This window comes from Chrysochloris asiatica, unplaced genomic scaffold, assembly GCF_000296735.1.
Source record: "Chrysochloris asiatica unplaced genomic scaffold, ChrAsi1.0 scaffold00599, whole genome shotgun sequence".
Taxonomy (NCBI): Eukaryota; Metazoa; Chordata; class Mammalia; order Afrosoricida; family Chrysochloridae; genus Chrysochloris; species Chrysochloris asiatica.
The window spans coordinates 253,730-269,622 of record NW_006409117.1 but is presented as its reverse complement, the minus strand read 5'-3'; the positions used below and the strand labels follow the sequence as shown (position 1 = coordinate 269,622).

The window sequence follows — 15,893 nt, the reverse complement described above, 5'->3', positions numbered from 1 at the left end:
CACACCTTTCCTAATTTTAAACCATTCAGATTTCCCATGTTCTCTTTGAACATGGTCTATGTACAGGTTCCTCACGAGCACATAGCCTCTTGTTCTACAAATAGGTTCCTCATGAGCACAAGTAAGTGTTCAGGAATACTCATGCTTTGCAATGTTGTCCATAGATTGTCAAGATCCACATAATCGAAGGCCTTTGCACAGATAAATATTTTTTCTGGTATTGTCTGCTTTCAGTCAAGATCCATCTGATGTCAGCAATGATATCACTTATTCCGTGTCCTCTTCAGAATCTGGCTTGAATTTATGGAAGTTCTCTGTCAATGTATGGTTGCCGCCATTTCTCTATTACCTTTAGTAGAACTTTACTCATATGGGATATCAAAGATATTGTCCAATGATTACTCAATGTATACTTTCTCAGATGTAGTGAAATAAAAAATGAGGAAAATAAAATTTAATACCTAAGCAAGCTCAATATAATTCTAAAAAAACTTATAAAATAATAAGCTAAAGGGAATGGGGCAAGGCAGTGACTAGAATTGTCTATTCTTAAAGATTTACACCCTCGGAAACCCTATACAGGGTCGCTATGGGTCGGAACCGACTCGATGGCACATAACAACAACAACAACAACAAACATCAAGAGAGCTCAGATTAAAAATCACAAGCAACCATAAATGTAGAAGGGGACACAAAATTTTCTAAGTCTTTCTCATATTTAATTGGAGAGGAATAAGTTATTAAGGATGATTTGAAATATTTACAAGTCAGTACAAAAATAGTACATGATGCTGGGTCGTGTCTTTAGTTTACCAAACTTGTTTCCCTGTCATAAATGACTGTAGAAAAGTACAGGATAAGAATAAAATTATGATCAGTAAGGGTAAAGTTGAAACAATTTCTAAATTATTTTTATAAAAACATAAATAACAAACTATTAGAATTGTTGAAAGTAATATCCTTCTTGAACCTTCTTCATTATTTTTATTCTTTCCTTGTAGAGCAAACAAAATGAAAAGAAAAATAGATATTGGTTCTGACGTGAGGAAGAAAAGGAAAAAGTCATTTAAGAGAAACAGCTTGAGTTCAACAAATGACTTAAAAAGATGCATGATTCAAGAAATGTCACCTAATGATTTGTCCTTGACTTCTAAATGCAGTCCAAGAAATGAATTCCTTAAAGTTGGTAATCCCTTTTCATTTTATTCTCCAAACAGATGACTTGTCAAACACTTACATGGCTTCAAGGAATCTCACCAGGGTGACTGAGTTCATTCTCATGGGAGTCTCAGACCTTCCCGAGCTCCAAATCCCCCTTTTCTTTGTCTTCCTGGTAATCTATGGAATGACCGTGACAGGGAACCTTGGCATCATCATACTCACCAGTGTTGACTCTCGACTTCAAACCCCCATGTACTTTTTCCTCAGACACTTGGCGATCATCAATTTCAGCAGTTCTACCATCATTGCCCCTAAAATGCTGACCAATTTCTTAGTAAAAGAGAAAATCATCTTTTATTATGAATGTGCCACCCAAATGAGTGGGTTTTTGTTTTTCATTATAGATGAAGTTTGCATGCTAGCTGTGATGGCCTATGACCGCTATGTGGCCATTTGTAATCCCCTGCTCTATATGGTGGTGGTATCTCCACAGATCTGTCTTCTCTTGGTATCCCTTGTATATAGCTATAGCTTTTCTACAACTATTGTGGTTGCCTCTTATGTATTCTCTATGTCCTATTGTTCTTCCAATGTCATCAACCATTTTTACTGTGACACTGTTCCCTTGCTAGCATTGTCCTGCTCTGATACTTATTTACCAAAAACAATCATCTTTGTTTCTGCTGGTGCAACTTTGGTTCTCTCCATGTTAACAGTTTTAGTATCCTATTCCAACATCATCTTGTCCATTCTTAGGATAAGGTCAGCCGAAGGAAGGAAAAAAGCCTTCTCCACTTGTGCTTCACATATAATGGTGGTCACGATTTTCTATGGAACATTACTCTTCATGTATTTACAGCCCAAATCTGATAGTTCATTAAATTCTGATAAAATGGCATCGGTGTTTTATACACTAGTGATCCCTATGCTGAATCCTATGATCTACAGCTTGAGGAATAAAGATGTGAAAGCTGCCTTCAAGAGATTCCTGTCAAACCCATGCAATTCCTTTAAACCAATGTAATTTTATATTATGTCAGTAAATGATGCTTAATACAGGTTTTTGATTATTAATGTTATGAACATTTTATATAAAGTTAATTATATGGCATATAGTCATTTATATCTGGTCTTTCTTTTGTTCATAGATACATGAGGGGGCTTCATAGTTCATGAAAGGTTCCTATCTATTAATTCTATTTATTTTTCATGAACTTTTGGAAGTCCCCTTGTATATATCAGATTGTGGCTCTTTTCTCATTCATATTTTAACTTTCCATTTGCTTTTTGACTAACATTTGGATCAGTTAGGATCTTTGACAATTATAAACAATGCTTCTATGAAACATTGATTAGCAGTCTCATGTGAGTATATAATGTTTACTTTCTCTTGGGTAGATACCAAGAAGCAGAATTGCTGAGACAGTTGGTTAGTCTATGTTAATCTTTTAAAGAAAATACCACAATAATATTCCAAAGTTTCATCCCAACATATATTATGGCTGCATTGTTTACACACAGTTATCAACACTTGGTTATTTCAATTGTTTTTATCAAAATCATTCATATGGGTATGTATTGGAAACTGACTGTAATTTTAATTAGTATTGTCCTAGTGATTATGCTATGTATCCTTTTAGGTCATATACATACCTTCTTTGGTCAAATATCTATTCAAAGATGTTACTCATTTTATATTGGGTCAACAGTTCAAATCCACCAGCTGTTTCTTAGAAAACTTGTACAAAGTTACTATAAGTTGGAATCAACTCAATGACACTTAAAAGCAATAACCGTATTTTCATTCATTTTGGTGCTCATAGCTGGTACATAACACACTGTTGTTAAAAATAAATAAATTGAAAGTGGAGAGTTCAAGTTCTTCCAAAGATGCCTCAGAAGAAAACCTGGCATTCTAATTTCAAAGAAAATCGGTGTTTAAAACTCTGTGGAGTTCAGTTCTAGTCTGACACACATGGTGTCACCATAAGCCAGAATTCACTCGAAAAAAACTGGTATTCTCACATTCAGAAGATATTGAGCCTAGTTAAATTATGTGATTTTCCTGAAATTACATAATAAATAGAGGATAATAGAGGATTTGAGATTAAAAGACTGCTTGTTTCTCTAGTCCATCATTTCTAAATCAGTGATGCATGAAGGTAAGTAAAGAGGCTTGCCAGTAGGATTTCAGTTTCTACATGTAAGAGTTTATAAAAACAAACAAACAAACAAACAAAAAAACCAAGTTGAAATATGACTCTGCTCTAAGTGAATAGCTGTAGAAACATTTTCTCAGCAACACACTTGTCTTAGTCTCATTAGGGTGCCTTCAAAAAAGAAAGCAAGAGACACAGAGAGAGAGAGAAAGAGTGAGAGAGAGAAAGGTCCAGTCAAAACAATGGCTTCCAAAGGGATCCACTGAGCCAGCGGAATTCAAGGTGGAGAGGTCAGCTCAAAATGTTACCGAGACTGTTTTCGAGGATTCCTGTGTGGTAGTCTTGATAGATTTTCTCAAAGCACTAAGAACAATAACGGGGGCTTATTAGGAAGAAGTTTTAAAGACGTTGAAAACTATATTGGTGAGAAAAAGGCCAGAAAAGTTGCACCAAGAGCACACCTGCCCATTGTTTGAGGGTAGCAATGGCTGTGCTATCAGAATGTCTCTGGGAAGGCTTGCCTTATCTTGCCTAAACAGTCCTGACCTTACCCCTTCAGACTTCTATTTGTTTCCAAAACTTAAAGGCCTTTGAAAATAAACATAATTTAATTTCCTACAAGAGGCTGGAACTACTTTTTTGATATAGTGTAAATCAAAGAACCCAGGATTCTTTGGGAAAAGACTGTTACTGTTAAGTGACAAATAAGGCAGTTCTGACTCATAGTCACTCTATATAGATTTTCCAAGGAGCACTGGTGGGTTTGAATCACCAACCTTGCAGTAAAGGTTGCAGTGCTTATCCTACGGCACCACGCCAGGATTCTTAGGGAAGGGTTGTTGTTGTTGTTGTTGTTAAGTCCCTTTGAGTTTCTGACTCATGGTCACCTTGCGGTTAACAGTCCAGTGTTGATCCTACAACTTCACATTTGGACACCCTGGAAGAGCTTGTTGTTGTGTGCCGTTTAGTTTGTTCTGATCCATAGCAACACTCTATAGTGTTTCTGGGTAGTTGCTGGTGACCATTGTGGTTCAAAATGACTTTGAAGTCCAGCACATGAACCCACAAGGCCATACCAGGACTCCTCCAGGGAAGGATTTGTTGTTGTTATTCTGTGTCGTTTACTTGGTTCTGACTCATAGCAACCCCATATAGGGTTTCTGAGGAGCAGCTGGTGATCTTGAACTGTTGACCTTGTGGTTCAAATGTGTTTGCAGTCCAGTGCAGTAACCCACAGTGCCACAGGGAATGACAAAGAAATACTACCTTCAATTCTATGTAGCCCTAGATGGGGGATATGTCAAGGCAATAGCGTCACATTTTAGTATGTAGGCTTAATAAAGTTTCTGTGATTTTGTAGCAATACTTTCTGACTTGTGTTTGTATTTCCCTAATCCTTTCATGTAGCAAGTCTATAGGAATTATTGTAATACACTTTTGTTGTTTCCAAGTACCATGGAGTCAGTCCCAATTCATATCGACACCGTATGTGGTTTCCCAGGAGCAAGCAGCTGGTGGGTTTAACTGCTGACCTTGCAATTAACAGTCCAGTGCTTATCATACTGTGCCACATCAGGACTTTGTAATGCAATACATTACCACAATGATTGCCCTAACTGTTGGATATCCTTAGCTGAGATTCCTTTGAAGGTGGATGATGCTCAGTATAATATCATAGTGAGTCAAATTTACTTATAAGAGAATATATCTTATCTCATAACATTTCATGCACACCTTTTCCTTAGTGATTTCCAGATGCACAGAACTCTGTGGATTATGACAAGCACTGGGCCACATTGCAGGGACTGTGTATTCAGGAACACTTAATTGTGCTCATAAGGAACCTTTACATAGATACAGAGGCAGCCGTCAGAATAGAACAAGGAGACACTTAATGGTTGAAAATCAGGAAAGATGTCCACCAGGGCTGTATTCTTTCACCATATTTATTCTATCTTTTCTATCTGTATCCTGAGCAAATAATCTGAGAAGCCAGATTATATGAAGCAAAATCTGGCATTGTAATTGGAAAAAGGCTGATTAACAACCTGAAATATGCTGATGTTGCAACCTTGATTGCTGAAATCAAAGAGGACTTAAAATACTTAACGATGAAGATCAAAGACTGCAGCCTTCGGTATGGGTGTACTTCAATGTAAAGAAAGCAAAAATTCTCATCACTGGACAAATAAATAACATCATGAGATGTGGAGAAAAGATTGAAGTTGTCAAAGACTTAATTTTGCTTGGATCCACCATCAGCACTCATGGAAGCAGCAGTCAAGTCTTCGAAAGATGTACTTTATTAGGCAAATCTGCTGCACAAGACCTCTTTTAAGTGTTCAAGAACTAAGATGCTAATTTGAGGACTATATGTGCCTACCCCAAGCCATGGTATATAGCCTCATAAACTTGTAAAAGTTGGACAGTAAATTAAGAAGTCCTTAAAAGGAATGATGCATTTAAATTATTGTGTTAGAGAAGAACATTAAAGATACTATGGGCTGCCAGAAGAACAAATAAATAAATCCTTAGAAGCAAAGATGGTTAGACTTGGTCTCTCATACTTTAGACATATTATAAGGAGGAACCAGTCCCTGGGAAAGGACGTCATGCTTGGTAAAGTGGAGAAACAGTGAAAAAGAATGAGAACCCCAATGAGATGGATTGGTACTGTCTCTGGAACATTGAACTCAAGTATAGTAGCAATTGTGAGAGTAGAGCAGGATTGGGCAGTTTTTGTTCTGTTGTACATAGTGTTGCTATAGGTCAGAACAAACTCGACAACACCTAGTAACAATAACAACAACCATTCCTTAAAATATTCTGGGCTCTTCAATTGACACCGGGTCAAAATGGTAGTTTGGACATCCTCAAGGGACTCAAATCATATTAGTTTTAAATATTGTTTTAGTTTGGTTAAGAAAAAGAAATGTTAAGGGGCAAAATCAGGGTTACAGGATAGATAGGGTAAGGTTTCAATGAAATTTTCATAGGACAGTCCTTACTACCCTAGAAGAATTAGCAGGCACATTATTGTCATGAAAAAATATCCTCTGAGAAAATTTCTTGTTCTTTCTTTACTGATTCAATTTTCATTTTCCTATAGTCTTCTTCATAATAAGTCATAATAAGTCATGATGGCCCTATATCCTTCAAGAAAATATAGCAAGGTTCATTCTTTATAATCTCTAAAAATCGTCACCTAAACCTTCTAAACTGACTGCTATGCCTGTGTTTAGCTAACACAACTATTGTTGTTATATGGTGTCAAGTTTGTTCTGATTCATATCGACCCCTAGATATAGCTTCTGAGGCTCTAAAATTTTTTAGCCTTAGGATTAGAAATCCTCATCTTTTTTCTATGGAGCCAGTGGTGGATTTAAACCACCAGCCATGTGGTTAACAGACCGACACATAACCCATTTTACCACCAGGGCTTCCCAATTCACATAGCAGGTCCTCTCAGAAGCTGCTGTTTTAACTGGGCCTGTTTTGAAGGCACTCTAACAAAATGAAAACAAGTGAATTGCTGAGCGAAATTGTCCACAACTTCCACCTTGTCACAAAATCATGTCTTGTTTGAAATAAGCCCATGCATAGATAAACTGGGACTCTAGTTGCCATATTATTTGACTTAACCATGTATGTGTATTCATATACACAGAAGGCTAATTAAAAGTTTGAAGGTTCAAATTCACCTATATGAGCCTTGGGGTAAAGGCCTTTGTTCTACTTTTGAAGAGTCAGCCACTTATGAAACACAGTTCTATTCTGACACACATATGTTTGCCATAATTTGTGGTATTGTGGAAACTAGATCAAAATCAACAGATCGGGGTAGAAAGAACTGTCAACTTTATAATAAAATTTCTTTACATTCTTGTTTTACCAGTGAGTTTGATGAGCAATAAGAATTTTCTTTCTTAAAACTCTGTTAATTCCAAGGAAAAACAGAATTAACACTATTTCATCTTTACTTAAAATATGGCACTTTGTATGATTTTGTAATTAACCTAATTAACATAAAGACAGCCTGGAAGATAGGAAACATTTTTATTTGTTTGAAAGGAAAAAAACAATGTTTGAAATGTTATAAATATTTGACCCCAAAGTATTTTAGTGAATCAAAATAAATTAGTGGTAAAAGTATTTGCTACTTCAATAGGTGGTGGTGTACTGTTGACTTGGTCTTGGCTCCTAGAAACCCTGTTATGAGGTTTCCAGGGCTGTAAATATTTACAGAAGGAGAAAGTCTCATTTTTATCCCATAAAGTAGCTGGTGAATTTGAACTGCTGATTTTGTAGTTAGCAGTCCAACGTGTAACCCATTATGCCAGCAGGACTTCAATAGAATATCTATTTATTCAGTGTAATCCAGCTCACCATCCTTTATACATTCTTTACAAATAAAAAGGAATAATAGCCACAATTTACCTTTAATTAAATATGTTGATGGTCAGCAATAACATTATTTCATTCTCCAGGGACAAAATATATTGATGTTTTTCTTCCTTCTTTTCACATATTATATTCTTCAACACATTTACAATGTGATTTAGAAAAGCACAACTTTTTAAATCATTACAATCTTCAATAATTATTATATTTAATAAATATTTTATTCTTTCACATCAGACATTATTAATATTTTTTCCTTTCCTCCTATTCTCCACACTATTTCTAGCTTTTTTTTTTTTTTCCTTCCTAACTTCTTGGACTCCTGGCGTGACACTGTAAGATCAGCATTGGACTTCAAACCAAAAGGGGGACAGTGCAATCTCACCTGTTGTTCCTTGGAAACACTATACAGGGTTGCTATGAGTCAGAACCAAATTGAAGGAACTTAACAACAACTACTACTATCTGTGAATGTAGGGAGAGGCAGCATACAGGGCTAATTATCTCAGAAGAAAGGATGTCAAATTAAATACTAACAGATCAAAATTATCTAACACGTTTCACACATTTGAGAAGATTGTAGTCTTAAAACAAAAAGCTAATTGAGTCAAACAAAGAATATATTGATGAGGTACATAATTATTTTTCCATGAAGGAAGTATGAGGTTCTATAGAATCACATAAGAAAGGAATGAGTAGGAAGCAAGCAATGTTGGGAAAGATTTGACATTTGGTGTTCAGTATACATTATGAGAATTGATTTGGATAAATATAATGACCACAAAAGTATTTGTTCATTACAATTAGTCTTAGTAGTGGGGCCATATACTCATTGCCCTCAGGATGATTCCAAATGTAATTCTGTGTTTTGAGACTATTATCCAGTGATATTTGCCTCGTTTGTTGTTGTCTTTAAGTGCCATAGAGTCGATTCCGACCCATAGCGATCCTATATAGGGTTTCCAAGGAACAGCTGGTGAGCTTGAACCACCAACCTTGCAGCTCAAATGGCTTTGCAGTCTGGTGCATTAACCCACAGCACCACACCAGAACTCCATTTGCCTCATATTGGCTATTAAATACAAGAACTACATGGATTCTTAAAGACTCTGTGGAAGGCATTTTTTACCTCTTTATTCCTTAAGCTGTAGATCAAGGGGTTAAGCATGGGAATGACTAAAGTGTAAAACACAGAAGCCATTTTATCAGTTTCAAATGAATGAGTAGATTTGGGCTGCAAATACATGAATAGTAGAGACCCATAGAACACAATCACCACTGTCAGATGAGAGCCACAAGTAGAGAAAGCTTTCTTCCTGCCTTCAGCAGAATTCATTCGAAATACAGCTATCAGAATCAGCAAGTAGGACACCAGGACTACTAGCAGGGAGGATAATAAATTAAATGCTGAAAACATTATGATTAACAATTGTATCTCTTGTGCATTTGAGCAGAGCATAGGTAGCAAGGGAACATCATCACAGTAGAAATGACTGATGACGTTAGAGCCACAGAAGGTCAATGTAAAAATCTTACTGGTGAACATCAGAGACTGGAAGGTACTGTACAGATATGGAATGCCCACGAGTAAATTGCAAAGTTTTGGGGACATGATAATATTGTAGAGCAGAGGGTTACAGATAGCCACATAGCGATCATAAGCCATGGCCGACAAGATGAAAAATTCACTGATAATGAAAAAAAGAAAGAAAGCCAACTGTGTGGCACATTCATAATAAGAAATGACATTTTGATCTACAATAAAATTTACCAGCATCTTGGGACAAATGACGGTAGAATTACCAAGATCAATGAAGGCCAGGTGCCTGATGAAAAAGTACATGGGGGTGTGTAAGTGGGGGTCCATCTTGGTCAAGATGATCAGACCTAGGTTTCCCATCACTGTGATCAAGTAGATGAGTAGAAAGACCCCAAGAAGGGGAATCTGCAGGTCAGGGTGCCTTGTAAGTCCAATTAGAATGAATTCTGTCAGCACCGTTAGGTTCTGTTGACCCATTTAGTAGAGTTCTCTATTGGAGGAAAAAGCAGAGTGGTTTGTATTATCTTTCATATAGCACCATCCAAACAAACAGAAAGTAAGAATTCTACTACTGAACCACCAATGCTCTCTTTCTTTATGTTGTTGATGTGAAGTGCAATGGAGTCAGTTCTGATTCATAGCGACCCTGTACAGGGTTTTGGAGGAGCATTTCATGGATTTCAACCACTGACCTTGAGGTTAGCCATCCAATACTTATCCTACGTGTGGTGATAAAATTAATCTCTACATTATTTTTTGAAGTTATAATATATTTTTTAGAATCTCCTTCAAAATAGAAGAGATCCACATAAACCAGCTTATATACTGACATACCCACCCACACCCATCAAGTTGATTCTGGCTCAGTGATCCTATACAACAAGAGTAGAACTACACCATAGGGTTTCAAAGACTGTGATCTTTATAGAAGCAGACTGCCTTATCTTATTCTCATGAAGTGACTGGAGATTCCAACTGCCAACCCTTTAGTTAGTAGCCCAGCACTGAACACACTGATAGATTACATTCTAAAGTGGGGCAACAGTGTTTGTTATTTATATCCAGTAATAACAAACACATAGTTTTATTAATATAAAAGCATTATATTTTGCTTCCCTATACGATGGCATGGGAGAAAGATGAGACTTTCTGCTACCATAAAGATGTACAGCCTCAGAAATCCTATACAGGGACACTATGAGATGGAACCAACTGTACAGCACACACCCGCCACCAATACCACCACACAGTGACATTACCATTCTAGTTCATTACACTTCTTTATTGTCTGAGAATATTTTTAGATACTGACATTCTTAAAGAGAGTGGAGTGATAATACAGGATTAATGAAGCTTAAGTTTTTCAGCCCCACATTTTCTCTGGCCTCTTCAATACTCTCAATAAGACTTTAGTAAGCACACAGTTAAATATCTTTATAAGAGTTGCAAAGCTAGAATATTATAACCATGATCAATTATAGGATCATTCTTTCTCCATGCTGACTTACTCTTCATTGTACTTCAGCAATCGTTAGTTTACCTTGGAATATCAGCAGGTATTTGTGAGATTCAAATAAATGGTAGCATAGTGGTTACTAATTGGGCTGCGAACTGCAAGGTCAGCAGTTTGAAACTACCAGATGTTCTGAGGAAGAAAGACAAGGCTTTCTGCTCTGGTAAAGATTTACAGCCTCGGAAACCCTGTACAGGGTCGCTATGAGTTGGAACCGACTCCACGGCACATAACAACAACAACTTTATTTGAGGCCCATAATGTCCTGGTGTGGCACTGTCGGTTAATACATTGGACTACAAAGTCATTTGAAGCACAAGATTGGCTGTTCAAGCTCACCAGCTGCTCCTCAGAAACCCTATACAGGGTAGCTATGATGGCACTTAACAACAAATACAACAATGTATATTATTATGGTTCAAAAAACAATGACATGTATTATTCAATAATGCTTTCATTCTAGAGTTAGAATGACCTCTAAGAGCACACCTATCACCTAGTGTGCTAAAATATGTCCTGATTTAATTTGTTAAGATTTATATACATATAGGTTTTATAATACCCGTAACCAAGATCAGTTTGTTTATAATTTAAATTTCCATTCTTAATAATATACCAAAAAAACACACTTTGAAGTAGAAATGCTTATATTTCCTTTTAAATGAAAATCGTCAAGCTTGTAAAAGCTTAAAGATACAAAAGATTTTGATCCATCCCTGCTAAAATCAACGGTTTATGCAAATATACAGAAATTTGACTATTTGATTTTGTATGGTTTATTTCCTCTAACAACAAATTGGAGATGAGGCAATTAGAATATGTATGTTTCCATTTATGACATAATATATTTCAAAGTATCAATTTATTTCTGGAACTCTTCAATACCGATTGAAGTAGCAATAAAAGAAATTAAAATATTTATTGTACTGGACAAATTTTCTGCAAATGACCTTTTTAAAATATTAAAAAGCAAAGATGTCTCTTCCAGGACTAAGTTGGACCTGACCCCAGCCATATCTTCAATCACTTCCTTTGCATGTGAAAGCTTAACAATGAACAAAGAAGACTGAAGAAACACTTTTTCCATTAAATGATGGTGTTATGAAAGCATACCGAATATAGGGTATACTGAAAGAAGAAACAAACAAACAAAAAAAATCCATTTTGGAAGAAGTAGAGCTAGAGCTATCATTAGAAGTGAAGATAGTAAGACATCCTCTCACATACTTTGGACAGGCTATCTGAAGAAACCAGTCCCTGGAGAAGTACATTGTGCTTAGGAAAATAGAGAATCCATGAATTAGAGTAAAGCCTTCAGTGAGATGGACTGATACCGTGGCTTCAACAATGAACTGAAGCACAGAAATGATTTTGAGGATGATGAGGACCAGTCAGTATTCTGTTGTACATAGGGTTGTTATGAGTTGGAACTGATGAGATGGCATCTAACAACAATTATAGTAGAGATATTACAGAGCATAAGAGTGTGATTTTCAAATATCTTTGTGATAACATCTGCCCCTTCATTTTATAAAGTTTTATAAAGAAAGTCAGTAAATGAAAATGGAACTTTCATGACTGGAGTGACTGAAGCTTCTTTAGATTAATCCACTTGGATTTCCTTTTCACCTTTTCTTCTACCCATGGCCCTTTGTGAAAATCTAGTACTCTGAAAGTATAATTTCCTTTTGGAAGAGTAAGTAGCTTTCCAATTGCTCAATGATACAAAATACAGCATAGAATTAAAATAATATGATAGAATGCCCAAATTTAGTTTGTGAAACTATCAGGTAGAAATTTAAGGGCCTTCATCATGAGGCCTTAGTGTATGGTATCGAGTGGTTTAAGTGCAGAGTTAGACTACAGGAATGTATTTGCTAATGATATTTTTTGTTCTGAAGTTGGCTGCAACTTTCAAGAGAATGGTAGTAATTTTAGGGATTTTCTAAGTTTTTATTTTAATTTTGCTAGTCTGATCCAAGAAATCGGGGGTAGAAATTACTGGAAATTGATTAATCACCTTCATCTAATAATCTTAGAAAACATTGTCTGCTGTTTCTCCAGTAAACTCCACTCTCTTCTAGAGCTTTCCTATACCATAGTACAGAAGTACTAGAAGCCTAATTCTTTTGAAGACTTTACCTCAAATTTGCTATATCACCAAGCCTGATATCACACTTGTTTACTGTAGAATACTGGATTGAGCAAAAGTTTAAATTTCAAGTTCATCTTACCATCTTTAATTTTTTAATGTCCTCTAAGCATTATTGTAGTGTGCACTGATCATCTTCAATGTCTATCAGCATCTTCAGTGTTTGTCATTACCTTACTTTGAAGCTTCCCAGATACTTCTACCTTGCTCATTCTTCTTTTTGAGAAAGAGTATCTTTGATCCATTCTGGACTTCTAAATGTGTACATTTTAATTATCTCTGGATAAGGCTCATCATTAAAACAGGCACAATATAGAAGTTTACAAGTGAATAAATGATTTTCTAATCCTCTGATATTAACACAGCAGATAGAAAATACTTATAGTGCAGGGAGTTGTTCTTAAAACAGTAACTGTTAAAAGTCACAAAATTTACCATTCAACTCCGTCAGTTGGTAATGTTCATTCAGAAAAAAGAAAAAAAAAATGGTAGTAAGAAACTAATAGAGAAAACAAGAAACAAACATCATGGTGATGATATACAACAACAAAACGGAATGCTTTTATAGGAAATCTTTCTGTAAAATGTTTCAACATTTATCAAATGTTACACGATGAATACATGCCCAGTAACATTCTATGTTTAGAAGTATTTCATTGGAAAAACTTTTATTAAAAGAATATTTATCAAATCTTATCTTTGGCATAATTATACTATATAAAATCTTTTCATGAAATTCAAATGTATCTGGATATTCTGTACTATATCTGGAATTGTAACCCTAATTTGTTATTATTGTTTGTTGCTATTGAGTTAGCTGTTACTTACGGTGACCCCATATATAACAGAACAAACTGATGTGCATTCCTGTACCATCTTCATGATTATTGGTATGTTTCAATTCATTCTTGTGACTATCTTGTCAATCTTTCCCAATGAAGAGTCCCTCTAATTGACCATCCCATTGACTCTCTACCAAATATGATGCTCTTTTCTAGTAATTGGTAATTCCTGATGATGTGTGCAAAGTAAACCTAATCTTAATTGCTGGTGTTGTTAAGTGCTGTAGGGTGGGTTCTGACTCGTAACAACCCTGTATAGGGTTTCCTAAGAGTAGCTGTTGAGTTTGAACAGCCAGCCTTGCGGTGAGCAGTCCAGTGCTTATCCTACATCACCACACCAGGAGATTATATGAACTTGGTAATGAAATGTCCTGGTATTTCTCTCTGACACTTACAGTAATCAAATATTACTATCAGCTCCCATAAATCCAAAACAACTGAGGAAACTCTTAATTTATAAAATTTAATGTCCTAAAAGTAGCATAGAGCTTCACTGAATGTTAGTAATCTAAAGAAAAAGTACAGGTTTATAGTGAAGTTGAAGGAATCACCTGGGAGTGGCCATAATAGTGTCTGTAGTCAAGAGAAAGCAGTTATGGGAAAGAACCAAAACCAGAATCAAACACAATTCTTCTCCACTCACCTTGAGTAAAATATCAGATTTGCTTTTCTAAAGTGATTCTCTTGTTTTCATTGGTAGGATGAATTTATGATTTTCCTTCCCTCTGTGATGCTTCCTTTGGGATTAACCTGTATTTCACTAGTTATGCCGAAATCATCTGAGGGAATTTTCAAATTACCTTGATGTTCCTGCTCATTATCGAAGACATCCAATACAATCCCCAGTGAAAAGAAGGAAGAGACAAAACAAAAGTGATCTATGTAAGCTCAGGAAACCTGTAGAGCACACGTTCCCTTCCAGAGTCAAGATACAGCATAAACTGAACAGTTGCAAAGCCAAGATAAAATAGTAAGCGCCAGCATCATCATTATGTAGGATTTAGTTTGAATGCATTTCAAAGAGAAATATGTAGCAAGGACTGTATTATAAAAATATTGCTTGACCCCTGCATAAGCTAAAACCCTCACCTACCTCACACATGTTAGCCATATTATTTCCATTTTGGTGTTCTTGGGTGGTGCACATAGTTAACATACTTTGCTGCTAAACAAAAGGTTGGAAGTTTAAGTTTACTCAGTGTAGCCTCAGAAGAAAGTCTGGCATAGTATTAAAATAATCAGCCCGTGAAATCCCTAAGGTGCAAAATTCTACTCTGACATATGGGGATACATGAAGCAGAATCTAGTCAAAGGCATCTGGTAGTCTCATATTCAGAAGACACTGAGCTCAGTTAAACTATGTCATTTTCCTGCAGTGATGCAAAAATTGGGGTATTTGAGATTACATCCTGATCTCACCTGACCCTAATTTCTAAATAAATGATACATGTTGTTGTTGTTAAGTGCTATCGAGTAAGTTCCAACTCATAGTGAGAGTAATTTGAACAACTAGTGCATGTACATACATGCACAGGTCTGTCCCAAGCAAAAACATGCTTAAACATATCTTAATGGGGAAGGACCAATGAAACATAAGTGTGTTTATGCAGAATTTGTATATAGACCAAGAAATAGTCATTGAAACAGAATGAAGGGATATTGAATGGTCTAAAATCAGGAAAGGTGTTAGTCAATGCTGTATTCTTTCATCAGAGTTATTCACTCTGAAAACTAAAAAAAAGACCCCCAAAAAACCAAAAAGCTGAACTATAAAAGAAGAACCTAGTACCAGGAGTGGAGAAGTGTTATTGACATGTAAATGTAGATGATAAAACCCTGCTTGCTAAAAGTGAAGAGAACTTTAAATACTTACTGATTGAGATTAAAGGGTATAATCTTCAGTATGGATTACTTCTGTCTTCTGTATATATTAGTCCTCTACATAAAGAAAACAAAAATCTGCACAACTGGAAAAATAAACAGCATCATGATAAATGGGAAAAATATTGAAGTTGTCAAGGATATTTTTTTACTTGGGTCTACAAACAATGCTCATGGAAGCAATAGTTAAAGAATCAAATGACATAAATCTGCTGCAAGTGATTTCTTTGAAGTGTTAAAGAG

The 15,893-nt window shown here is 35.8% G+C and overlaps 2 protein-coding genes across 2 annotated transcripts; one reads left to right on the top strand and one right to left on the bottom strand.

The window, feature by feature from the left end:
• Positions 1–1,238: 1,238 nt before the first annotated feature.
• LOC102835062 (olfactory receptor 8J3-like) lies at positions 1,239–2,186 on the top strand. The gene has a single exon (XM_006877798.1). It carries the CDS (start codon positions 1,239–1,241, stop codon positions 2,184–2,186), a length of 948 nt encoding a protein of 315 aa, XP_006877860.1.
• A 6,611-nt stretch (positions 2,187–8,797) lies between these two features.
• LOC102834677 (olfactory receptor 8K5-like) lies at positions 8,798–9,739 on the bottom strand. The gene has a single exon (XM_006877797.1). The coding sequence runs from the start codon at positions 9,737–9,739 to the stop codon at positions 8,798–8,800; it is 942 nt and encodes a 313-aa protein (XP_006877859.1).
• Between the last annotated feature and the right edge of the window lie 6,154 nt (positions 9,740–15,893).

Coding starts and splice junctions, on each gene's coding strand:
- LOC102835062 (XM_006877798.1), top strand. CDS start 1,239: ATGGCTTCAAGGAATCTCACCAGGGTGACTGAGTTCATTCTCATGGGA.
- LOC102834677 (XM_006877797.1), bottom strand. CDS start 9,739: ATGGGTCAACAGAACCTAACGGTGCTGACAGAATTCATTCTAATTGGA.